At 33.5% G+C, this 27,323-nt stretch overlaps 1 protein-coding gene and 1 pseudogene across 1 annotated transcript; both read left to right on the forward strand.

The window, feature by feature from the left end:
* The first annotated feature begins 331 nt into the window (after nucleotides 1-331).
* On the forward strand, nucleotides 332-9,987 carry LOC105644222 (putative LRR receptor-like serine/threonine-protein kinase At1g53440). Its single transcript, XM_012229499.4, has 24 exons — nucleotides 332-794; nucleotides 2,912-3,086; nucleotides 3,466-3,537; nucleotides 3,715-3,786; nucleotides 3,899-3,970; nucleotides 4,136-4,207; nucleotides 4,350-4,421; nucleotides 4,517-4,588; nucleotides 4,668-4,739; nucleotides 4,842-4,913; nucleotides 5,012-5,083; nucleotides 5,203-5,286; nucleotides 5,385-5,450; nucleotides 5,729-5,788; nucleotides 5,871-5,909; nucleotides 6,021-6,070; nucleotides 6,163-6,530; nucleotides 6,675-6,873; nucleotides 6,949-7,089; nucleotides 7,205-7,323; nucleotides 7,603-7,813; nucleotides 7,900-8,137; nucleotides 8,295-8,445; nucleotides 9,379-9,987. Exons 1-24 carry the CDS (start codon nucleotides 677-679, stop codon nucleotides 9,802-9,804), a joined length of 3,093 nt encoding a protein of 1,030 aa, XP_012084889.1. The 5' UTR covers nucleotides 332-676; the 3' UTR covers nucleotides 9,805-9,987.
* Nucleotides 9,988-23,569: 13,582 nt separating this feature from the next.
* On the forward strand, nucleotides 23,570-26,673 carry LOC149494770 (seipin-2-like; annotated as a pseudogene).
* Nucleotides 26,674-27,323: the final 650 nt, after the last annotated feature.

Consider the following 27,323-nt stretch of genomic DNA (forward strand, 5'->3'; position numbering starts at 1 on the left):
GGCCTAAGATTATCAAAAGTAATGAAACGACAGTACTCTATATATGGTAATTGATGATGCAAATATTTAATTTACTCTCATTTTACATTATTACTAAAAAAACAAAAACAAAAATGGCAAGCACGTTAAAACGTAACTTTCAATTAAATCAGCCCACTCTTCAATTTCTTTTCTTTTTTTTTTTTTAACTCTTATTACAATACCTTTAATTTTAAAACAGTAATTTTTTATTTTTTATTGCTGAAAAATAAAAGGAAATTTTGATTCTTCCTTGTCGGTTGCTTCGAAGTTTTGAACATTTCCTTACATTCAAAAAAGTCTCATACAACTCATCTCCGTGGTTTGTAATAAACTGTCTTCTTAATGCGTTTTTTCTTTTTGCTTTCAAAAATTATTGCATGCCTTTGGCCTTTTTGCGTTTTGACCTGTTCAGAATAATTTGGATACAACAGTATCACACCACTCTCATAAAAATCAAAGCCAAAATCCAAACCATTTTGTTTCTTTCTCTTATTTTCCCTCCAACAACTCCACCCTCTCTCTCTCTCTCTCTCTCTCTCAAAAAGACTCAATCTTTGTCTTTGTTACTGTCGCTGCCATTACTTGTACATTCGGTTGTTTTAAGAGTATCTTTCGGTCTTCTCTGTTTTGTACAGAGAAGAGAAGAAATTTTGTTATGGCGTTCGTTGAATCAGTTTTCAAGAATTTCTCAGTTATTATTTTTGGAATTTTGGTATTGGATTGCTTTGTTTTGGAGTTAGGATCACAGGCTCAAGTCCTGCCACTAGAAGAAGGTACTTACAATCAATCCATCACTGACAGTGTATATAATTCTTTCCATTTTTGGCAAAAATAAGTGATTTTGCTTTCTGGGTTTTGTTTGTTTAGTGTTTAATGTTTCCTAAGTCGTTTGGTTGATGAGAAATTGAGGGGAAACGAAGGGAAAACTAAATTCTTTATTAGTTATTTTTTGTTTGAAAACCCGAAGTTTATGATCTCCTTGTGTCAATTTTTATTTTTGGTTTTATGATTGGGATTTGATTGCATAAATTGGACAGAAATAAGAAAAAAGAGTTTGTCTTTGAGTAAAAATTCTGTTAATTTTTCTCCATTTTGCATTTAGCAGTTTCTAATTAGAACTGCTCTGTTTGTTTCCTAAGAATTTGAAAAAAATAATTTCTGTGTGAATAATGAAGCTTAGGCTTAGCCGATGATAAAAATTTAGGCAGTATAGAATTAATTGTCTTTTAGTTTCCTTGAAAATATTATCTGAATTTCCTAGAAAACATTGTCTGAAAATTTGTTCTTCTCTCCTTTCTTTTGTTTTCTCTGCTATCAAACATGGGATTACCTTACCTTACTATCTTTGTTGTGTTTGACTTCTTAAAATTTTAATTAATTAACATTTACTCTTACTAGTTTTGGTTGTGGTTTCAAATTATATAAAATCATGATAAAATTATTAAAATAATCGTATAAAACATAACACATGTTGATAGTGAAATCAATGTCGGCAATGCCAACTAATTGTTCTTTATTATTCATATTGAATAATATTCGCTATTAATTATCACATTCTTATATATATAGTTGTCAATTTAAATCAGAAGAGCATGCTTATTTTGTTAGTAATTAACTTAATTTATAATAAACCAGGAACTATTCTTAATCAGCAGACAGTAATTGACCTTTGAATTAATTATTACAATTATGAAATTCAATGTCGATCCAAACTTAGACCTAAAAAAAAAAAAAAAAAAAAAAAGGTATCCGTGTCTTGTAGCAGGTAGAGTCATTGATTCCTTTCTTTTACAAGAAATTCTCTTTTAGACTGTTCGCTTTATGTAGGTAGATATGTTGGTTGAATGAGGCAAGCGGGGACCATTCACTACTGCTTAGTTCATTAGGTGTAGACTTGAGGCCTTATCCATATGCATTTCATTATTTTTTGTAGAATGGTCCATTTCTAGGAGCAGATGATCAAATAAAATAACATACATAACAGTCAACTTAATATTCTTCCGAGCTGGCTATGGTATGTTTCTTTCACACTCCATGTGAAGGTCAAAGTTTGACTTGGCAAAGAAAGTTTGACTTGTTAATAGTTTTCGAGCCCTCATTATTACAACCGCTGCTGATTAATTTAGTTTTGTTCTGAGCTGTAGCAGAAAAATTTAACAGCACGGATGGGCCCATGTAGACATTGGATTCCAATACATAGGGTTCTAAGATCTGTCAATTATTGGAGGAGAAAGAGATGCTAGGAATTAGGATTAGATAAGGACAAGTTTGAGGTTGTAACAATGTGGAAAGGAATAAACAACCGTATGGATCTTGTCTACCTTTTCTGCATGGTCAAACTTGGCTATCTTAGAACTTTAAACAAAGATATTTTTATGTGATCTAATTAACTCTAAAAGACGTATGAAAAATGTCTCAATAATGCAGGTTAAACTTTTGATCTGGAGCCTAATAAATAAATAAAAAGGGAATCTACCAATTTCTGCATATGCACAAGAAATTATTTTATGGCATGAATTTGGTACAATAGTTCTCTACTCAACCAACTTAACTTTCACATGCATGAATAAACACCGAACAGTATAAGAACTGTCTTCTTTCTGGGATGGGGTTAACAGTTTTGTAGAATAAATTATAAGTACAGTAGAAAGTAGAAATAGCATGACTCTTATAATTATTAACGTATCTGTTTTTACTTAAGACATGCTCAAAAAGGCTTTTGGCATTATTTTGTTATGACTCATTAAATTGTTTGGACTGTGAGAACTATTTTCTGTGGTGTTAATAATTTTGTAGTTATAAATTATATGACTTGCTTTCGAATGCTTTAATTTTGCATTATTGTGCTAGTCATGCATAATTCATTAAATTTCTTGAACTATATTTGCAGTGCAAATTCTTCGAACCATATCCACAAAATTGAGAAACAACAATTGGACCATTACTCAAGAGTCTTGCGGTACACCAGAGTGGAATTGGACAATCATCCCCCCTAACAAAATTCAAAGTATTGTTACATGTAACTGTTCATTTGAAAATGACAATTTTTGTCATGTCACTAGCATGTATGTGCTTCATCCTTTTACCTCTTGAGTCTTGATATTTTATCCTTCATTATACAGACAGGAAATTAATTCTTCAATGCACTGAAACTAATTCAATAATGCACTCACAGTAGATATGAAAATAATGCACATGCTCCTCACATTTATGTGGGACTCACAAATGAATTTAACAAGAATGTGAGAAGCTGATGCATTATTTTCATATTCAACACTCAAACAAATGAGAGTCAAGATTGGTCTTTCAATTTGGTAGTTAAGCTCCAATGTAAAATAAATAGCAAGTGCTGCAGTGGCAGAGGAGTTTTGGCATTGAATTATTGTTATTAGCTTTTACATTCTATTTTTAATTCACATGATATATTATTTCTTTTTTTGGCAGCAAACTAAAGGGTTTGAACTTGGCTGGCGTTCTACCCAATGAACTTGGAAATCTTACCCATCTGGTTGAACTGTAAGTAAAATATTCATTGTTCACTTGCTATTCGAGTTTAGCAGTGAATGCAAATTATTGCTATAGATGTGTTTCCATGAAATACCATGTGCTTAATTAGAGAGGATTTCAATTGGTTGTCTAATATAGTAATCCTTTAACTTTAATGTTGAATGTGAAACATTTTGTAATGGACAGTGATCTGACTCGTAACTATATCAATGGAACAATCCCAACAAGTCTTGCACGGCTCCCTAACCTTCGCATTCTGTAAGTTCTTTTTATTTTGATCAGTTAAAGTCCCTTTCATACTGCAATAAACCATTATTTATTTAGAAACAAGTTATCCTTGTCCAACTTGTGATTGCTGTTATGCCTTTAGATCCCTTTTGGCAAACCGTCTCAGTGGTTCAATTCCTCTGGAAATTGGCAACATTGCTACACTGGAGGAACTGTAAGTTACAACAAAGAGTTACAGTGTTATATTTGTTTAACAAAGAGTTGCAGAATAATATTTTTTTTTATTAAAAATTTGATGGAACATACATATCTATGATAAAAACGCTTTTTATTTTTCTTTCTTCAACTTTTGTTTTACAACTTGAGATGTATGTTGCAGGGTACTGGAAGATAATCTGCTTGGAGGACATATTCCTCCAAACCTTGGAAATTTGAGGAGCTTGAAGAGACTGTATGACTGCTTTCTTCATTTTCTCTTGAAATTCATTTTCGTAAATATTCAATTATTTTTCATTTTTTCCATGTACTTGTAAGTTTACTATTACTTGCTGCTTTTTTCAAACTTGACAACCAATTACTTGTCACTCCGGCAGTCTTCTTTCTGCAAACAATTTCACAGGAGCGATACCAGATACATTTGGCAATTTAAAGAGCTTAACTGACTTGTAAGTGAAGTTGTTAGTGAAGTATGAGCCACAATTTTTCAAATATTTTACTATTTGGAGTTAAAACATTCATGAACTTCTAATACTTATTGCAGTAGGATAGATGGGAATCAATTGTCAGGGAAGATACCTGAATTTATTGGGAACTGGACTGACATTGATATATTGTGAGTATATGCTTAATTCAGTCTAAGTGATATTTTCTTTCCCTCTTGCATAGCCAATGACAATTTATTTCTTTTGAAGAAATTTGCAAGGAACATCTATGGAGGGTCCTATTCCTTCTAACATATCACTGTTGACAAACTTAACTGAATTGTGAGCAAAAGTTTCTCTTATTTAATAATTTTTTTTTTTTGTTTTGTTAAAATTATGAAAGTCTATGTGGATGGAAAAAATGATTTTCTGCTTGTTTTCCAGGAGAATTTCTGATTTGAGTGGATCAAGTTCAGATTTCCCTGATCTTAGACAAATGGCAAAATTGGAGAGATTGTGAGTCGACTATACTCTTTAAATATCTTCTTGAAGCCTATGTTGTTCATTTTGGAATTGTGCTAATTATTGTTGCTGTTTACCTTTTTGTGACTTAGGATACTGAGAAATTGCTTAATCACTGGTTCAATACCACCTTACATCGGAGAAATGACAACCATAAAACAATTGTAAGTTGCTCAAACCAAAATCTTTTTATGGGTAATTAACTATCTATAATGCTATTGCTTATGGTTTCCTTTTTTCTTTCTTCTTTTTTTTTTTTTTTTTTTTTTTTTATAAATTGCAGAGACCTTAGCTTCAATAGGTTGACAGGTCCAATTCCAAACACATTCCAGAGATTTAGTCAGAGTTCAGCAGATCTAGATTACATGTAAATCATGCAAAATAAGTTGCAACACATTGAAAGGAACAATCTCTCTAAATCAGAATTTTCTTTTCTAATAACCTCTGTAATCTCAATCCTTGTAGGTTTCTAACTAATAACTCACTGACTGGAGCCATACCTGGTTGGATATTGAGCAGCAAGAAGAACTTGTGAGTCTTACATGAAGCTGTAGACATATTTTATCATTTTGTCTTGCAAGTAGTTAATTGTTACTTCTTATTCAGTTAGATTTTGGTCAAAGGTCTGTTCCGAACCAGAGACAAGGCCAAGCTGGTTCGGTTACAATTCAGGGGATTTCATAAATCGGAACTACTGGTTCGGAACCAGAATGGGCCCATGGCCAACCATACATTTAGTAATCCTATCATTTCTTTAGCTCTTGTAAATCAAGAATTTTTATTAATTTTGACTTGACATACCATTTCAGGGATTTATCTTACAACAAATTTATGGGTTCAATTCCGTTAGGTTGCCAGCAGACACAAGTGTAACTATCATTTCGTTTCCTTCTTGTCCTTTTTTCCTCCTTTCTTTCATGGTATTTACTAACTAATTATAATATGTTGCAGGAACTTGGTTTCTGGCTTTTCATCTTCTGATAACAATGCGTAAGTTCTATGCATATCATTAAAGACTCCTAAATGAAACACATTGGAAATGCGATTTATTGACAATCAAGAAATATGATTTATTGACAATCAAAATATCATTTGTTGTAGGAATTCTTGGTGCTTCAGAAGGGACCTTACCTGCTCTGGAAAACCCCAACGTATGTGATTGCTAAATATCACTTTTACCTATGAGTTGAAATACTTGATAATCTTGTGAAAATATTTACCAATAAATTGGTCGTATCTGCAGATTATTCCTTATTTATAAACTGTGGGGGACGTAGGATGACCTTTGAGAATAATGACTATGAAGAAGACTTAGCACTTGGAGGGGCATCTACTTTTATTCATGCATCAGAAAAATGGGCTTACAGCAGTACTGGAGTTTTTATGGGCAATGACAGTGCTGACTTCTTAGCAAGAAACAGTTTTAATCTAAATGTGACTGGTGCTGACTTTTACACTTCTGCCCGCCTTGCTCCTATATCACTCAAGTACTATGGCCTGTGTATGCGACAGGGCAGCTATAAAGTGCGGCTTCACTTTGCTGAAATTATGTATTCTGATGATCAGACATTTAGTAGCCTTGGAAGGCGCATATTTGATGTATCAATTCAAGTGAGTTTGATTTTCATAATTTTAGCATTGTCTTAAGAATTTTTGTAGATTGCATCTATATCCTCACTATAACTAGCTACGATTGCAAAGAGGATGTTTATTAGTCAAAACTTGTAAATTTTTCATTTAACTTCTTTCCTGCAGGGAAATGTAGTTTTGAAGGATTTCAACATCATGGAGAAAGCTGGAGGACCTGGCATTGGCATTTTCAAGGAATTTGATAATGTATTTGTTAATGGTACCACTTTAGAGATACATTTGTACTGGTCAGGCAAAGGTACCACTGCAGTTCCAGATAGAGGTGTCTATGGACCTCTTATATCAGCCATTACAGTGACACCAAGTAAGTTCATTTTGAGTTGAAGGATTATTTACCTGACAAATGAACTTGGCATTCACGGAAATTCTCTCCTTATAGACTTTGAGGTTGATGATGGTGGGGGCTTATCTGCTGGGGCTATTGTTGGCATTGTAGCTGCTTCCTTGGTACTAATCATGTTAATCTTGATAGTCCTCCGACTGAAAGGTTACTTGGGAGGGAAAGAACCTGTAGATAAAGGTAAGGTTAATTGCACAAGAAGTATGCAAATGTTGGACATTGTGTGGCAGTTCTTTTTCGATGCAAATGAAATTTTATTGTAGTTGCCTGATTTAAGATTCTGCTCTAATTGCAGAACTTCGTGGATTAGATCTCCAAACTGGTTATTTCACTTTAAGACAAATTAAACATGCTACCAACAATTTTGATGCAGCAAATAAGATTGGAGAGGGAGGTTTTGGGCCAGTGTACAAGGTAATTACAAATTTCTACATTTATTGTTTGATTGTTTATGAGCTGCTTACACTCTTATAATAGCTTACCCTGCATGATATTTATTAGGCCTAAAAATCCCAGAACTTTTCCAAAAATTCCAATTATACTAAAAACTCACAAAATGCACTATTTTTCCTAATTTTGAATGTAGTGCCAATTGTACCCATTTTTTCAAAAAGTATTATTATTGACACATGCATGAAATTTGTTATTCTGAAATGACAAGGCATTCTGGAACCTTAACCTGCTTGATTTCAGGGTGTGCTCTCTGATGGTGTGGTCATCGCTGTTAAGCAGCTCTCTTCCAAATCAAAACAAGGGAACCGTGAATTTGTGAATGAGATAGGCATGATATCTGCCTTGCAGCATCCTAATCTTGTGAGGCTTTATGGCTGCTGCATTGAGGGAAACCAACTGTTGTTAGTTTATGAATACTTGGAAAACAACAGTCTTGCTCGTGCACTTTTTGGTAATGGAATCACTGCTGTCTTATTTCCATATTTTGAAAATTCTAGAATGAAAATTTTGACTGAACTGATTCCCCTCCTATATCAGGTCCCGAGGAGCGAAGGCTCCAATTAGACTGGCCAACAAGAAAGAAGATACTGTTGGGTATTGCAAAGGGATTAGCTTATCTGCATGAGGAATCGAGACTGAAAATTGTACATAGAGACATAAAGGCTACTAATGTACTTCTTGATATGGAACTAAATGCTAAGATATCAGACTTTGGTTTGGCTAAGCTTGATGAAGAAGAGAACACTCATATCAGTACACGAATAGCTGGAACAATGTGAGTTCCTCTTCTGGGTATACAGATTATAGAATGGATATAAAATGCAGTACTTGAGAAATTGTAAAATGCATGCTTAAATCAAGTTTTACTTTTTCTGAATCTGTAAAAAAAAAAAAAGAATTTCTTAACATTCTGTCTGTACTTGATTCTGCAGAGGGTACATGGCTCCAGAATATGCAATGAGGGGTTACTTGACAGATAAAGCAGATGTTTACAGCTTTGGAGTTGTTGCTTTGGAAATTGTCAGTGGGAAAAGCAACACCAATTACAGACCAAAAGAGGAGTTTGTTTATCTTCTTGATTGGGTAATATATTTATTCCATTTCTCCTTTGTACACTGCTTTATCATACACCACTTACACTGCACAAACATGAGCATGACTGCTAGAAAAGTCAAGGAAACTTGAAGAACCTTTCAGTGCATATAAATTTCCTTTTAAAGAAAAAAGTGGATACCTTATACTGAACATGGCTCGATGAAGTTGAAATTGCAGTGTGTAGTCTTGAAATCCTATACGATTTTGCAAATTCAAATTCAGAAACCACTCTTCCAGCTTAAGTTCCTTTATGCTTTGTTTGGTATAGAATAAAATGTTCATTTCTCTGTCGGGAATTTAATTTCAAGGAATTCAACATTCTTAACCAAATTCCAACATTTGTAATGAATTTTATACTTCAATTTCATTAATACTAACAAGGGATTATAGATTCCCTATTGTTCTTTTCTTTTGCTTTTTGTTGAAAGCACACTAGGCAAAACCAGTGTTTGATAAGAAATCCTTTTTTCTTTTTTACTTTTTACATGTGAAGTAAAATTTTGCACAAATAGTTTTTTTTTTTTTTTTTTTTTTTTTTAAAAAAAAAAAAACAAAAAAACAAAGCTAGAGCCTCTAAGACCATGCCAGTGCTCTTCACACTCCCATGCATACAATAGCTATGAGCTGCTGTAAGCGCTCTTGAAAAAAAAAAAAAAAAAAAAAAAAAAAACAAAGCTAGAGCCTCTAAGGCCATACCAGTGCTCTTCACACTCCCATGCATACAATAGCTACGAGCTGCTGTAAGCGCTCTTGCACAAGTACTATATCACGAGCGTAAGGCCAGAAGTTAAACCCAATTGTGCCTTGATATATTCATTTTTTGCATCCTTAAGTTAATTGTTGTATGCAAATTTAGTAATCTATTATTGCTCTATGCACAACATACCTAACCTTTATGTACTTTTATCATGCAAAATGAAGGCCTATGTGCTACAAGAGCAAGGAAACCTTCTAGAACTAATGGACCCGAGTCTAGGATCAGACTACTCAAAAGAAGAGGCAAAGAGAGTGCTTAATCTGGCTCTATTATGCACTAATCCATCTCCAACACTAAGGCCATCCATGTCTTCTGTAGTGAGTATGGTGGAGGGAAAAATTCCAGTACAAGCTCCGATAATCAAGCGCGGTTCAGTAGACCAGGATGCAAGATTTAAAGCCTTTGAGATTCTCTCACAGGACAGCCAAACTCACATATCCAGTTTCTCTCAAGATAGTCAAGCTCAAAGAAGCATATCGATGGATGGACCATGGGTAGATTCGTCAATTTCTTTGCCAAGTAATGATGTGTCACAAGACCATTCATCAAGCAGGCTTCTTAAGGATCTTTATGATGTTAAATTGGAGTAAGGAAGGAATATAATCGATGAATAATGACTTCATTAAGTATGTATATTCAAGGAGATAGATAGGAAGATTTGTATTTTTATTTTTTTTTATTTTTATTATTATTATTTTTTTTGTTTCCATTATAAAAATATGTTGGTTCTTGGGTAATTTTTGCAGAAATCATGAGAATTAATTATGTGTGTAGAGGTTTTTCTCTTCTGTCTTATGATTTTCTCTTTTTTTATTGTATTGCACACCAAAAGCATAGTCTAATAGTAAATGTATATATGAATGGAAGATATATATATTTACATTTACTAGGATGTACATTTACAATGATATCCTAAAGTAAATTTGGAGGGTGGAAAAGGGGAAAGAAAGGAGTTAAGGGGAAAAAACATGTTACCATGGATTCACGGTAGGGCCAGGGGCACAATGGACCCTCCTGGAATTAAAAAAAAAAAAAAAAAAAAGGATTTTTGGTAATTGACTCTCAAAAGACTACAACCTTAAAATTATCCTTCTCTAGTTATAATTCTCTGCTTCGCGCGTCGATATTTACATATTATTTGATAATAATTAACATTGAATTACTTTGTTAAGTTTTTAATTTATAATTTTTTATTGAATTTTATTTGTCAGGTCGTAAATGCACTTATCATTAGATTATATTTTGGTATGCTATTGAAAATTTTTTTATTATAACAAATAATTAACTTTTATATTTATTCATAAATTGATGAATATTTAAAATTTTAAAAATATTGATTTTACTTTTTATATCTAAATTTAATATAATAGAAATAATTGATACTTTTTTATAATAATTTAGAAACAGTAATTTAAAAGATAAAACTACGGGCTATACAAGGGGGTTAATCCTCCCTTTAGCTCACCAAATTGGTGAAAATTCAAACTCGATACCTCTCATTCCTCACATAAATGAGAAAACCAAACAGACCACCATTTGATTGACATACAGACATAAATGAGAAGTCCACACACATTAATTTTTAACTTTTATAAATTAAAGTTAAATAAATAAAAGTTAAAAATTAGACGTTATAATGTCTTGAAATCCTTCCCTATGGGACTAAATGAATTTCGGCCAATATCTTTGATCGGGAGTTTATGTAAGATTCTTGCTAAACTGATGGCTCTTAAAATGAAGAAAATTATGGGCAAAATAATAAATGAAAGCCAATCTGGTTTCATTGGCAGTGGACAAATTTCAAATGGGATTCTCATTGCAAATGAAGTTATTCATGAATTGAAACTAAAAAAAGCATCTAGAATCATTTCTAAAACAGATTTTGAAAATGCTTACGATTCAGTTGATTGGAATTTTTTGCTTTCTATGATGAGAAAAATGGGGTTCAAAAACAGATGGTGTGGTTGGATTAATGAGTGTCGTCGATTCTCTAAATTATTGATTCTAGTCAGTGGATTTCCTACCAATGAATTTCAAATGTCATGAGGTCTAAAACAAGGGGACCCATTGTCCCCTTTTCTGTTTCTTATTATGGCTAAATGCTTCAACCTTTTGATAAGGAATTCTATCAGGAACATTATACTTTCTCGAGTTCAAGTAGGAGCTGATTCTATCACTATTTCTCATTTGCAATTTGCGGACGACTCTGTTGTTTTTAATCAGGTAGATGTAAATGAATTGTGCAATTTGTAAAGGGTGCTAAACCGTTATCAAATATTATCGGGCCTTAAAAATAAATTTTTCAAAAAGCAGATTATTCGGTGTTAATGTCTCAAAAGATGATCTTGGTTGCTTCGCTCGGATTTTGAAGTTTTTTCCTAGTTCTATGCCAACTCATTACCTAGGGATTCCTATAGGTGCTAATCCAAAACATCTCTCTACATGGAATCTTGTTATTGAGAAGGTGGAATCTAAGCTTTCCCAATGGAAAGCTAAACACTTTTTAATGGGAGGAAAGTTAATTTTATTAAACTCAGTTGTGTTTTTGCTTCCACTATATTACATGACTGTCTTTAGAGCTCCTCAGAAAGTAATTCAAAAGATTGAATCTATCCAGAGAATCTTTTTATGGGAAAGGGATTGAAGGGGCAAAACCGCTTGATTGGGTAGCCTAGGATACTGTAACCAAAAATAAAAGTCATGGAGGCTTAGGAGTACCCGTCTTCAAAAGAAAGAATACAGCTCTTGGGTAAGTGGTGGTGGAGATTTAAAGTAGAAATTTTTTTTTTTATGGAAATGAATTCTAGTTTCCATATACAGACTAGATACATCATTAAAATCAAGTATAGATTCTTCAGCTTGGAAACGAATTTCTCCTTGTTGAAAAGATGCGGTAGACATTGGGTCCCAATAAAATCCAGCAGCTGGATTTTTAACCAAAGGTTTTTGTTGGATTCTTGGAGATGATTCACAAATACAATTCCGGCATGACATTTAGGTAGATGATATATCACTTAAAGCTAGCTTTCACAGATTATTTAGATTGACTTCCAACAAGAAAGCTTTTGTAAGGTTTCTTCTTTAACGGTGTGTGTCATTGGAAGCTAGAGTGGTTAAGGGAGTTACGATCCTTTGAAGAGGATCAATGGTAGTAACTAGAAACTCTATTACTGTCTATTTCAATATTCCAACAAGGTGAGTATAGAATAGCTTGAATGCATGATCTTAAAGGTGAATTTTATGTAAAAATTTTTTACTCTTTATTAGACTTAACTGTGGCTGGACATTCTGAGGTGAGTTTCAATTTAAAATCTTTATGGGCTCCTTTAATTCCTTCTAAAGTAGCAATATTTGTTTGGAAAACATATCTTGATAGAATTTATTGCAAGACTAATATACTAAAATGTAAATTATTACCAAATAATGAGAATACCTTTTTGCTTTATGTGAGAAGGATAATGAATTGACGGATCATTGTTTGCTAGCTTGTGATTTAGTACGAAATATTTGGAACTCAATTTTCAGATGGTCGAATGTTTCTGCAGTTTTGTCTAAGACGTTTGTCCAATTAGGCTGGCAATGGGAAAGTTTATTGAAAAGTAACGAGTATAAGGCAACTTGGATTTTGATTTTTTTTTTTTTTGTTAGTTCATGGACTTTGTGGCTTAGGAGAAATAGGAAATTTTCAGTGGTATTGAAGTTGTAGATAGCATAAAATTGATAAGTTTCGAATGTTTAAAAGCTAAGTTTCCTTCTATTTTCTATGATGTAAGGGATTGGTACTGTGACCCTCAAATTGTGTCTTGTGATAGAGTTGGCATTAAGAAACCAAAATCCAGTTTGAAAACTTAGCTGGTTTGGGAACCTCCTACTTGTAACAGATATAAGTTCAATGTTGATGGAGCTTCAAGAGGAAAATCAGGTCCTGCTGGTTTCGGTGGTGTGCTAAGGAATAATAAAGGTGAGGTAAAGTGTATATTTTTTCAATCATGTGGCATTATTGACTGTAATGAAGCTGAACTAAGAGTAATTTTCATGGTTATAGAATTGTATTCTCAATCTCAGTTCAAACTCTCACCATTAATTGTTAAATCTGATTCAAAATATGTTGTGTGTTAGGTTTTAAATAATAATAAAAAAAAGACCTCAGAGGTGGTGGTTATTGTGTGACATTCCCGAGTCGAGTCTTTGCATAGAGTCGAGTTGAGTCGAGTTGAACCAAACCCGGTTGGGGTAGAATGGGTTGATAAGTGGACTTACTTGAATGAGAGAAAAAGATCAAAGTATAAGGGTTAGGATTTAATTGCACTAAGAGATCAAGCTTGGGTATTAAGTGGGAACATGTTGACTTTGAGGTATTATTTAGTAAGTTTGACATATTTTTATGGCCTAACCGTGAAAACCATTTCACTTTCCCATTTTTCATCCTTATCTTCATCTTCTTCATTTTCTCTTCCACCTTCCTTTCAATTTTCATGGTAATTAAGCCTTAACTTCAACTTCTCTTCTATCCAAGTAAGTAAACCTTCTTGAAGTTTATAATTGAATCATTTGGTGTTATTTTAGCATATTTATAAGAATTGTTAATTATAGGTGAAGGAAGTTCTAAGAGTGTAGAAAACAGGGGAAGAAGCTAAAAGAGCTCAAGCTTTAAAGGTTTGATATCTCTTTTCTTTTACCATTTTCTTTGCATGAGAAGTTGTGTGGTGTGTTGATAATGAGACCATGTGTTGTTTCATGTTGAGTGGGAGGACTGGTAATGGTGAGAAAACAGGGGAGGTATTGAATAAGTGAAGTAAAGATGGAGTTATGCTGAAACAGGGGTTGCTGGAAATTTTACCAGTGACTTCACCTTAATTTTGACCCCATTTAATGGTGGAATTAGGAAGTGTCATAGAAGAGTTATTTGTTCCTCTATGTGTTAGCTTTACATGGGTTTTTGAATCATCCAAATTGGAGTTGTATATTGTGAGTTATGATCCAAAGAGTACAGACTGCCTAGGTTGGAAACGCGTCGCGCGTTCGCGACCTGGCACTGCACAGGCTGAGAAAACACGTCGCGCGCGCTCGCGACTTTGCTCTGCGCGCTCACGAATTTGGACTGGAAACTCACTGTCTCTTATTTGGCATTATACCCGACCGCGACTTTCATCTTGCGCGCTCGCGACTTTCACTTGAAACTCACTGACTCTCATTTTGCACATTACGCGATCGCGACCTTCATGTGCGCGCTCGCGACTTTCACCTGAGACTCACTCGCGCTCGCGACATTCAGTGCGCGCTCACAACTTGTGCCCGATAACTTTCTGACTCTCAATTGGCACACTACGCGCTCGCGACTTTCAAGTACGCGCTCGCGACTTGTGCCCGATAACATACTGTCTCTCATTTTTGCACTTACGTGCTCGCGACCTTGCAAGGCGCGCTCGCGACTTGTATTTTCATGCATTTGTGGATTTCATTTTCAATGCAATTGTATTCCTTTGCTTAACTTATATGCCTCCGATCATTTTAGCATCAAAATACAACATGAGAATATGGATCAAAACAACATTCAAGCATGCAAATGATATGAATCAAGTAAACATTATGATGTATGAAGTTATGAACTATTAATATGATGTTGTATTATGATTATGCTCCATTGAGGTTAGGTAGAAACCATGTAGATAAGACCATGTCGCGACATAGGATAGCAGATCTGCACCTCATACAGTTTGATACTCCGGCTACAGGCCGTTGAGTGGATATGATTATATATGGGCCATAGCAGCCAAGCATACAGTATCCATCCAGTTTCATACAGTTCTTCTTATCACTTCGGTTTCACTATAACCTTATGGAGCCATACCGATATTCTGACATAACATGGCATGAATTATACAGTAGTTTAAACAATAGTATCATACTATATGTGCTTATATGTTGCCTTATCCATATGAGTTTACATGCTTCTTTCTATACATGTCTATGCTTATTTGTTTCTTTTATGTTGAGATATCCACTGAGCTTTATTTGCTCAGCGAGTTACCTGTTTAACTCGCAGGTTTTGAGACTGGTCCGTAGAGAGTCCGCGTACAACTGCTGCAGTTCATCTGTAGAAGACTCAGTCTTCAGGGTAGCTAATCATTTTCTTATGTATCTTTTGTCTACCTTTTTCATGGCATGTACAGGGCACACAGTTGGGCCCATTTCAATTTGTAAACCAGTATCATGTTGTGTAAATATTAAGTACATTATATATATAAACAACATCAGCATGATATTATATTTAATAGACATTATGAATTCAGCATATCAGGTCACTAAGTCAACCAGCTTGTAACGTCTCGGCTCGGTTTATTCGGGTTTACGGGTGGACCGGGAAGGGATGTTACATATTGTTCAATAGATTTGATAGCATATATGGATCTTTATGTTCGGTTCAATTCTTCCATATATATGTAAGTCTTTTGAAATTGATGATTATTATTGATTGTAATCACACATATTTATACAGATATGTATTAAATGATCAGCTATAAATCAGGAAACAAATATGGAAAATATACACCAGATACATAAAGATACATATAATGTTTGACCAAATCAGAGGTGTTGATTTGATTATGATTTAGTTTTCGGATCTGGGCCTTTACCCTCCCTCAAGCTGGAGCCGGGTCGGATCCGGATCCCAAGCATGTCCTTCAGCTCCAAAAATTGTGATGCAGCCAACGGCTTGGTTAGAACATCCGCCGTTTGGTCATCACCGGCAATATGCGCAACTCGCAAGGCTCCGGATTGAACACGATCTCTGATAAAATGATAATCAAGAGCAATATGCTTCATCCTCGAATGAAATACCGGGTTAGCACTCAGCTGTGTCGCTCCAACGTTGTCACAGTAGATTACTGGACATTCGGAGAGAGTAATTTGAAGCTCAGACAACAAGTGACAGATCCAAGCGAGCTCTGCTGCAGTATTTGCGACGGATTTGTACTCTGCCTTTGTAGAAGAACGTGCCACTGATCGTTGCTTCTTCGAGCTCCAAGAAATGGGGTTCCGACCAAAATACACAACGTAGGCACCAGTAGAGCAAAAGGAATCACGATCACCTCCCCAATCGGCGTCGGAATAGGCATGAAGAGTTGGAGACTTGGTCAAACAAGAGTAGATTTGAAGCCCTTCATTCAAAGTGCCAGCCAAGTATCGAAGCAACCTTTTGACAGCATTCTAGTGTTCAACTGTGGGCTGATGAACAAATTGAGAAAGCTTGTTTACTATGAAAGCGACATCAGGATGAGTTAGTAAAATGTACTGTAAGCTTCCAATAACCCTCCTATATTGCATTGAATCTGCGAATTGTTTACCACCATTTGCAGTTAATTTTGCACTTGTAGACATAGGGGTTTTGACTGATTTAGCCTGCACCATGTTTGTGTCATTCAAGAGATCCTCAATGTATTTTTTTTGTGATAATAACACGCCATGTGCATTGGGCAGAAGTTCGATACCCAAAAAGTAGTTGAGGCTACCAAGATCTTTCAAGGAGAATTTCTTTGATAATAACTGCACATAGTCAGAGATTTGCTTAGAATTGCTCCCTGTAATAATGATATCATCCACATAGACAAGGAAAACCAAGATGTCAGTGTCTGAAATTTTAATAAATAATGAAGCGTTTGACAGAGAGTTAGTGAACCCAGTGTCAAGAAGAAATTGTTTTAGGGCTTGATACCAAGCTCGCGGAGCTTGTTTGAGACCGTAAATAACTTTCTTAAGTAAACACACATGTGTCGGCTTATCCCTGTCTTGAAAACGTTGTAGTTGTTGCATATACACTTTTTCTGTTAAGGGGCCTTGAAGAAAAGCGTTATTTACATCTAGTTGCTTAACAGTCCATCCATGCATGACCACCAAACTGATTATCAGACGAACAGTAGTAGGCTTAACCACTAGGCTGAATGTTTCGGCGTAATCTATTCCAGGGCTTTGGTTGAAACCTTTGGCAACAAGACGAGCCTTGTAGCGCTGCACTATTCCATCAGAGTTACGTTTGATGTGAAATATCCATTTGCAGCCTACTAAATTATGTCCTTCTGTGGCAGGAACAAGAACCGAGGTTCCATTTTTAACCAAGGCATTGAATTCTTCAGTACATGCATTACCCCATTTTGAATCTTTTAAAGCCTACAAAACAGTTATAGGAATATAATCATCAGAAGCTTGAACTTGTGCATGCAAGCTATATTTTTTAATAGGCTTGGAAATATTGTTTTTGCTCCTTGTGACCATGGAATGTCGATTTTGTACTGCTGGCACAGGAACAGTGGTTTCAACAGAATTTGAGACTCCCAAAGTGGCTGTTTGCGCCGGTGGATTTGTTGTTGAAGTAAGCACAGGTTCATCCGTTGAAGGCATTTCATGTCTTGAAAAGGAACTACCAACTGGTGACAAGGGAGGTTTTTCTCTGCTGAACATTGGTATTCTGTACAGTTTGTTGAGCATGTCCATCACGAGTAGGATTGCGTTGAGATGAACCATATTGAGAAGAATTGGGTGTAGTGGAATAATGGCTGTTTCTGTTGGTATTTTTGACAGTATAGTGTGCTGTTGCAGGGAAGGCAGCAGGTGTAGGAACTGATTGTGATGCCAGAGAGGCTTCAAAAGTTATGAGTTTTTCATGAAGCTCTTCAAATGAGATAGGAGCATCACGAGCATTGATTGCTTGTATTGTTTCTTTGTAGGAATCATCAAGACCTTCAAGAATACGGTCTGTGATGTCTTCTTCGGCCATAGGAGAATCAAGAAGGGCTAACTCATCAGCTTTGCTTTTAATGGTTTGCATGTATTCAGTGATGGAGGATTGGCCTTTAAGAATGGCTTTTAGCTGAGTTTGGACTTGCTTAACACGGCCACGAGATGGTTTATGTAACAGACTGATTTTCTTTTAGTGTCGGTAATAGTGATTTACCGGTCTGTGAATAGTACCATCGGTCCGGGACTTGGTATTATTTTAGTCCGGAAAAATTACTATGTATATTTAATATTTTATTTACTATTTTTGGAGCATGTTTGCATGATTTAGGCGGGTAGAAAATATTTCATTAATATTTTTGGAGAGTTTATGTATTAAATGCATAATATTTCTAGTGTGGTATATTAAGAAATAAATGAGGAATTATTTTAGTGGAGTTCATTTAATTAATTAGTGGAGTTAAATAAGAAGTAGAAGAGATTTATTTGAGGAATATTTAGAGCTATTGGATGACATTACTTAGGACTTGATCTTAGCCACACATTTGACATGAAATTTGGAAGTCAAATTTGACTTTGGCACTTAAAGTAACACCACAACACTTTTTGTTTTCTTCTCTTCTTTTCTCCACGCCATTTCCATCTTCTTCCTTCTTCTTTCATTTTCTTCATTTTCTTACCTCCAAATTTACCACCAAACTACCTAATTAAACCATAGATTAGTACTTAATTCTTAAGAATTAAGAAGTAGAAGTTGAGTTTGGTGATTAAAAGCAAAGAGAAGTGAAGTTACCATTAAAGTAAGTAAGTTGTGGTTTTTGAGTTTTGTGAATTGTTAAGTAGAATTCATGGTTTAGACATGTTATTGATGCATTAAATCATGCTCCAACTATTTCTTTTGTCAAGTTTTGCTTTTAATGTTGATTTTTCATGCTTTGAAGAGGTTGGAGAACCATCCTCAAAGGGTAAAGAGAAAGCCAAGGAGTAAGGCTTTCCAAGCTTTTTCAAGCTTGTTAATAAGGTTAGTGCAATCATACTTTCACTTGTTTAAGTTGTTTTTACATGGTTAGGGTTTTGCACATATGTTAGGAACTTTGTATGTTTTGGTTATATTGCTGATTTTAATGTGAGATGTGTTCTGCCGTGGGATTGGAACTCATTTTCGACCCCTTTATGCTTCCCATATGTTTTTGACTTCTTCATGAAAGTTGTAGCTCTATTTCTCAGCTTTCCAAAACATATTCTTATTTCTAATTCCAATACTTGTAGCTCAACTTATGAGTTAAATACCAAAACTGGTTCTGTTATGGTGTCTAACTTGTATATCCGAAATAATTGTCCATTTTGACCACTCAAATGGCAAAATAATGTCTTATGTTCTTCATAAAAGTTATATATTTACGTCTTATCTTTCCAACCCATCCTCTTGTGTCCAAATTGGAGATACATAGCTCAACTTATGGCTGAAACACCCAAACTGACTTTGTTGTGTCGGGCCACATGCATTACTAAATTGAGTGCCCATTTTGACCACTATAATGACAAGATTAGGTTCTGAGTTCTTCATAAAAGTTGTTTCCCGGTGTCTTGAGAATTCTCTCGTTCTGGATTAGTTTCATTTGAGTGTTTGGTGAAGTAGGAATTCAAGAAACATTGGACTTGGTTCTGCTGAATCAGGTTTGATCTGTTGGTTTGTGTTCTGAGCTTTTGTTTGCTATCTTACTGTGTGATCTGGGCTGTGTTCCCTTCTAAAAATTTGTAGAATTTTGTCTTATCTTTCTAATGAACCTGATTTCATTCAATTTTGAGACCCATAACTCAAATTATGTGTTAAAAACCCTGCAAAGGTCAAGTTTATGAAAATGCTGAAAAGTTCTTGATTTATGTACTTTTATACTATATTAAGTTTATATATATATCTATAATGTTTTGAGCAAAATTTTGAACTGATGAGTATTAAGAAATGAAGAGGTTTTGATTTAAAATTTTTGCTTTTGTGAAAGAATGATTTTGATTTGGGCTCTACTATGCATGATTGAGACGTGGTATGATGAGATGGATTTTCTTATTGTGAAGCTATGATCATATGCTAGGGTTATCAGCCCTTATAAATAGGCGGACGCGCTTATTTGTGTGATGGGGTGGTGCTTTCATAGGCCACGGTGGTGCTTTCATAGGCCACGATTGTGTGATGGGGGTGGTGCTTTCATAGGCCACGGTGGTGCTTTCATAGGCCACGGTGGTGCTTTCATATGCCACGAGTATGTGATGGGGGTGGCGCTAATATAGGCCACGATCAAATTTGCTTATGTTCATTCTGCATGAGTACGAGCCTTAACGAAAAATGAAATTTTATTGTTGCTATAAAAGAATGAAGACATATTTGTATTTATAAAAGTATTTGAATTAAATTAATGCGATTTTGGTATTTATATAGTTGAGTAATTTAAGATTTACCTTGGCTATTCTTGTTAATTAAATTGTTGGTTATTTAGCACCACTGAGTCTTCCACTCAGCGCGTTGATTTTTATCACGCACAGGTTAGGAGCGGAGGGTGTTCTACAAGACCAGAGGAGGAGCATCAGAGTAGATATCACATTTTGGGTAGGATATTTTGTAAATAGTTATTTTTGGCATGTATATAAATATTGTGTTGTGAAGGTTGGATGTAATAAGTTTATAATGTATTAAGAGTTATGATTATTTAAGGAAATGACATCTTATTATATTTTGGTGTATGATGATTATAGATTCCTTGAAAAGAATGTGTTTCGAATAGTATGCGTATGTTGATGGATATTTAGAAGTGCTTGCGGTATGTTGTGTTGAATTGGAGTTTTGGGGGTTTGGAGAAAATTGGAAGTATGTATATTTTCTTTGTGTGGCAAGTAAATTTTTAGGGGAAACTCTTGCGAAATTTTCGTAGGAAATTCCTTAAACATTATTTCTATATATAAAAAAATAAAATAAAATGTTAATTACTTGCCTCCTTATGAAAATTTAACCACTTCTAATTTGTGATCTAGCTTTAATAAGTGATATAAGACGGTGCTCCGGCACCGATTGTGGCATCCGCCCTTTGGTTCTCCGGGATTGGCCGGTGGGTGTTACATTTTGGCATAGGTGTTTGCGAGAATATCCCACGCTTGTTTTGATGTTTTTGCTTTGGCTATGAAAGGAATCAACTGTGGTGATAGAGAACCAATTAAGGCATTGAGAATTAATTGATCTTGTCTGATCCAGAGGCGAGATTCAAGATTAGGGTTATCATTGGGTGCAATGGTGGCTGGTACACAAGGTTTTATTCCATCGATGAAACCTTGAAGATCGTAACCTATAAAAAGGCTTTCGAACTGTAGTTTCCAGGACAAATAATTTGTAGAGTTTAGTTTGAGAGGGGCTTGAGCAGCAATATTAAACGAGATTAGCTGCTGGTTGGCTGTGACAGCAGGGGATATTATGGCAGGGAGAGTGGTGTTAGCCATGAGAAAAGAGAGAAGAAAAAGAGGACGTTTAGTCGAGAAGCTCTGATACCATGTAAGTCTTTTGAAATTGATGATTATTATTGATTGTAATCACACATATTTATACAGATATGTATTAAACGATCAGCTATAAATCAGGAAACAAATATGGAAAATATACACCAGATACATAAAGATACATATAATGTTTGACCAAATCAGAGGTGTTGATTTGATTATGATTTAGTTTTCGGATCTGGGCCTTTAATATATAGAGAATAGAATCATTTTGTAGATTCATTGGTAAAAAGAGAGTTGATACATATGAAGATTTACTTGCTTGGTTACAATGATAGAGAGAACAATATGTAAATCTTTTGGATTGCAATTTCTCAATATGATTAGTTGTGAATACACTTTACTGCTGGTGGGCTGTACTTGCATTTGGTTTTGCATTTTTTTAATATGACAATTTAGTTAGTAGTTGTGTTAAGAGTTTTGGATAGTTTTCGATTTTTTCGATTTCGGTGTACATAATATTTTGACCAGTTTTTTTACTTAAGTTATCGATGTTAAGTTGAGTGTAAATGAGAGGTCTAATGGCTTGGAATGGTACTTTGATAAAATAAATTTTTTCTAAACAATATAATTTAATAAAAATTATTTTTGCCGATAAAAAAAATTAGCTTGAAGTCTTGCTTTTTTTACAAATTATTTTTTTACACTTTTTTATAAATAAAATTTTATAGAATCTTATAATTTTTAATTTAAGTTTAAAAATTATTATGTAAAAAGTCTATATCGTATAAATTTCAAAAACTTTAATTTATAAATTGGAATCTAAATTTTCTACTTATTATATTTTTATACATTTTTTAAGTGAAACTTATATTATTTATGTCCATAGCAATTACTATTATTATCATTTAATTTATAAATTTCGAGATTCTATTTCACTTATAATTAAAATTTTCACATAACACCTTTTATATTTTAAATGTTTTATGCGTTGTATAATTGATTTTTTTTTTTTTACATAATGTATTTTTTTTCTAACTTTTATATATAAAATATTTTTTGATTGATAGCCTATTGACCTTTTGTCCTTTTTCTTAATTCAAGCTACCAAAACACGTTAATATTCATTTCCAATAATCAATTCTCCTCTTAGTCTAGCAGTTTATTTTGTTATTTAGTTCAATTCCTTCTCCTTGGGTCTCCTTGGGTCTTCAATAAGGTATGCAGAATTTTTTTCTTATTTTTCTATATTCTATTGCTGAACTATTATTTTTTTTATAAGTTGTTATTTAATCCTAATGCATGGACATGGAATTAGCAAAACCCACTTATTAGTTATTTCGTATTTTTATGCTTATTTCATAGAAATAAAATTTAAAATATTCAAAACAAAATATTCATCAGCAATCAGCTACTATTCCAAGGAGAGAGAGAGCAATGTAATTACTCATCCCGTCCCAAAATAAATCATTTTTGAATGATTATTTTGTCTAAAAGTATAAATCGTTTTGAGAATATTTTTTAAAGAGTAATAAATTATATTTTTCAATATTACCCTTGTTTAAATTAGTTACAATAAATATTTTCACAAATAACTATTAGTTTTAAGATAAATGATAATTTAATCAAATTACCTCTTGAGTTTATTATAATTTAAGAAAATTAATATCTTTCTTAATCCTTGTGCGACAATTTTAAATAATTTATATTTTAGAATAAAAGGGATGCATTGTAATCGCGAAAATAGAAGCTTCTTAGCTAGCTAAGGATCATACATGCCCTTTGAGCTGACAAATATGGAAAAGTATTGAAGTGTGTGTCACTGTGCGACATATCCTAATCTCCAGACCAAAAAAATTGATGGAAGTATAGATTGAGCGATCAAACGATAAGATTTTACTCCCTTATAAAAAATCACATTGGTTAAAGCACCAACACACACAAATTCTCGAAATCTTTTTAGCATCCCAAGACAAATAACATTTCCTGCCAATCAAAATATATAATTTTCCCCCTACTATATATATAAAGCTGATTTAGCAATTGATAGTTTAATATATAGTACCACAAACTTTCACATTGTGCACCCACTATCCCAAGTTCTGCATTTACCCTTTTTTGAACAAAAAAAATTCCATGGAAGAGTCAAAGTATCAAGAAAATGGCATAATCAAAATTGCATTAGATGCAGCTGACAAAATTTTCATGGACCAAAAGAGGGTGAAGATGAATTTTTTCACCAATGGCAGTGAGCGAAGACTCGCATTGCTCCATTCCTCTAGTTCAGAGAGTTGTCACAAATGTGAAGAATGTGGTGAAAAGAGGAGAGGTAAAAATAGAATTATTAACTTAGATGAAAATGGAAGGGTGAGCACTAGTAAAAAAGATATGCAAGACCAAGTTGAAATGTCAAGAGATTCTAATGATTTTTCTTTAAATTTCCTTGCTTTCTTTATAGCAGTAGTAATAAAAATTATGGGTTTTCAATTTAATCTTCTTATTAGTTTTTTCACATTTCCAATTTGGTTATCTTACTTTTCCTTCAAATTCTTGATTTTTTCTTTCCAAACACTAGGGCACATTAGAAGGTACTCCATGACAAAATTGTTCAAATTTTTAGGTATTTCTAGTACTAATATGACCAAAAATGCCCAAAAATCAATAGGCAAAATAGCAATGAGATATGCATATGCATGCTTTTGGTCAAGCTATGTGTTTGTGATGCTTTTAGGGTTATTATCTTGAGGGTTTTTGTTTGGAGGGTTAGCTATGAGAACCATAGTAGAAAAGCCAGTTCAGGCTAGAGAAATACTGAATTTTGATTATACAAAAGCTAGTCCAATAGCTTTTGTGCCTATAATGCCTTGTTCTGATGTTGGTAATCCTTCTAGCCTTGTTATTGGTAAAGCTGCTAATGAAGTTGGAGATCGTGTGATTCCTCTTAATCACAAATTGCAGCTCATTGTCTCATTGACGGTTCCTGAGTCCGACTACAATCGGAAACTCGGTATCTTCCAGGTATATACATAGATGATGCCTTTTCTTTATTTGATTTTTTTTTTAATTAACTATTTCTTTTATTAATATTTTAATATGCAATTTTACAGTTTTTAAAACTATTAAAGAAAAAAAAAAAGTCAAATTTGGGTGAACAGAAAATTAGCTCCACTTTATTTGAGAAGGAGCTTGTCGGCTAAGTACAATTTTTAAATCTAATGAATAACAATATCGATCTTATAACAATCAAATTTCTCTAATTTTTTCATGCTTATAAGAGATTTTTTTTCTTTTTTAATATTTAAAGAGCTCAACATCTTTTTAATAATTTTTATTTATTAAAACAATTCTTTTATTTATCTTTTTAGTGAAAAAAAGAATCGGTTTATATATGTTCCTCATACATATGATTGATTATCCATTAAAAAAATTTTCATTCTTCGACTATGTTTGTTTTTGTAAAATAATTTCCAGGAAAATATTTTTTCACAATTTTCCATTATTTGGTTGTTCAAGAAAATAAGTCAACGAAAAATATTTTTCTGATCAAAAGAAAATCAAGTCATTTTTTAAAGAAAATGAATTCTCATTTTGGAGAGAGTAAAATATTTTTCGGACAATGACAAACCTTATAGATTCATATTTTTTTTATTTATTAATCATCGTAGTCATTACCACCAGTCGCTACTTACCACCGACCATCACTAGCTACCACCATCGGCCACCGATGACTTTCATAATTTATATTTTTTTTCGCATTCTTCTCATATTTAACAATAAAATTTATAAATTATAAAATTTCTATTATTATTAATATTTTTATGGTCTTATGAGATAAAAATTTTAATACTTTTAAATAATTCTCAATATTATAACAATATGGAAAAAAAGTCAATTGAAAAATATTTTTCAAAGAAAAATATTTTTTAACAAGTTATTTTACGAAACAAACGAATTATTACTAATTTTTTTGGAAAAAAAAACACTCATACAATTATTAGCATCAATTATTACTATTATATTTGTAGGAATACATAGGTTAAACGCGCTTAAACGCGCGAGTACAACCGTACAAGCAGCGGAACTAAATTTTCAAAGCCTATATATTAAAATTCATTTGAGCCCCACGTATCTGAATGAATACATATAGGCATGTCAAAAAACAAAAAAAAAAAAAAAAAAAAAAAAAAAAAAAAAAAAAAAAAAAAAAAGAATGAATACATATAGGGAGAGAGAGTAGACCAACATCTAAAGCAAAATAAATTTTAAGTATTTTACATTTAATACGTCATTTCCAATGATGGAGCTCGCCTCTACTCCTCTAACAATTTTTTTTTTTTTTTCAAAGAATGCCCTATAAAATATTGAAATTTTCTTAATTTATTCTCTAAAATAGTGCATTTTTCAATTTTACTCTCCTTTTTAACTCTTGAATTTTTTTTAACTCCCTAACTTATTCTGGCTCCGTCACTGACCATTTCGACCTCTTGTTCCTCAAGGTAAGAGTAGAGTTCCTATCAGCAACCGGCAAGGTCATAGAAAGCTCGAGTCATCCATGTATGTTAAGGTTCAAAAGCCAACCCATCCGTTTCGTTGAAACGATCATCAAAAGCGCTCCTCTTATTGCTGGTTTCAAATCAGAATCTCAAATTCTTGATATAAAAATGGACGAAATCACCGAAGGACTCGAGCCAACTTCATACCTGAAAGTAATGCTCGAACCGCGAGCAGAATACATGTCAGGTGCCGGAATACCTGAAATATACGAATCATCACTCTCGCTTTAATCTGATATGCCAAAGTTGAAAAGATTAGTATGGAATTGGAAGAGAACCATTTTTGTGTGGATAAGCATTGTACTGTTCTTTGTGGAGCTTATTTTGATCTTACTAGTTTTCAGACCTTTAATTATCCCCAAAGGAAGGTCTCGGATAATGTATTATGTGAAGAAGGAATTTTCTCCGTTAGATAGTATCCGTTAGAATAGGAAAAGATTAGAGGATGATGATGATGATAGAGCATGATATTGTAAGAGGAAGAAGATTGAATGGTTGGTTTCAAACAGCCGTCACCAAGAACTAATAATTTGTATTGAGTTGTTGGATTTTCCAGTTCAATTATTTTCGAAAAAAATACAAAATTCTAGAACTAATAATTTGTATTTGACTATTATTAATAGAAAAATAAGTAATTTTATTATTATTATTATTAGAAGAAGAAAAACAGGACCTTATTGCTGCAAAACCTCGTGAAAACGGCTAAATTATACAACGCATAAAACATTTGAGATCTATATAATACATAATCATACCATCTGATACATCGTTCTCTCATTTAAATCTCCACTTCCGCTACTTGAATCTTTTATCTAATTTGATCATTTCTAATTTTATCCAATCTTGTATGATCATACATCCGTCTCAGCATTAGAATCTCCGCAATATTCATCTTGTGAACATGTTGTACATTACGCTGCAATATAGCATTACTAGTCTCACGATCGTCTTACAGAACTTACTTTTATCATATTAAAATTCTTCCTATCACATAGTACACTTATAGCACTCCTCAATTTCATCCATCCTGCTTGGATTCTATGAGAAATATCTTCATCTAAGAGACGTTCCTCTGGAACACAGTTTAGACATTTGAGTTGAATGCAGTTGGGCACTACTGTACCATTTAATTTAAATTCATTTTTCCACTTTTTACTTAAATCAAACTCTCAGTGCATGTAATCTGCTGTCTTGCTTTTGCTTAACCTGAAACCTTTATCCTCAAGAGTTGTCTTCTGTAATTGCAATTTTTACTGTACTCTCTCAGATTAGGACAATAGCATCTATGCACCAAGCAGTATATTGTTAGTTATATTCATTACTAACGTAAATAAGTA

This window comes from Jatropha curcas, chromosome 7 (genome assembly GCF_041381405.1).
Source record: "Jatropha curcas cultivar XTBG-Jc1 chromosome 7, XTBG_Jcur_1.0, whole genome shotgun sequence".
Classification (NCBI taxonomy): domain Eukaryota; kingdom Viridiplantae; phylum Streptophyta; class Magnoliopsida; order Malpighiales; family Euphorbiaceae; genus Jatropha; species Jatropha curcas.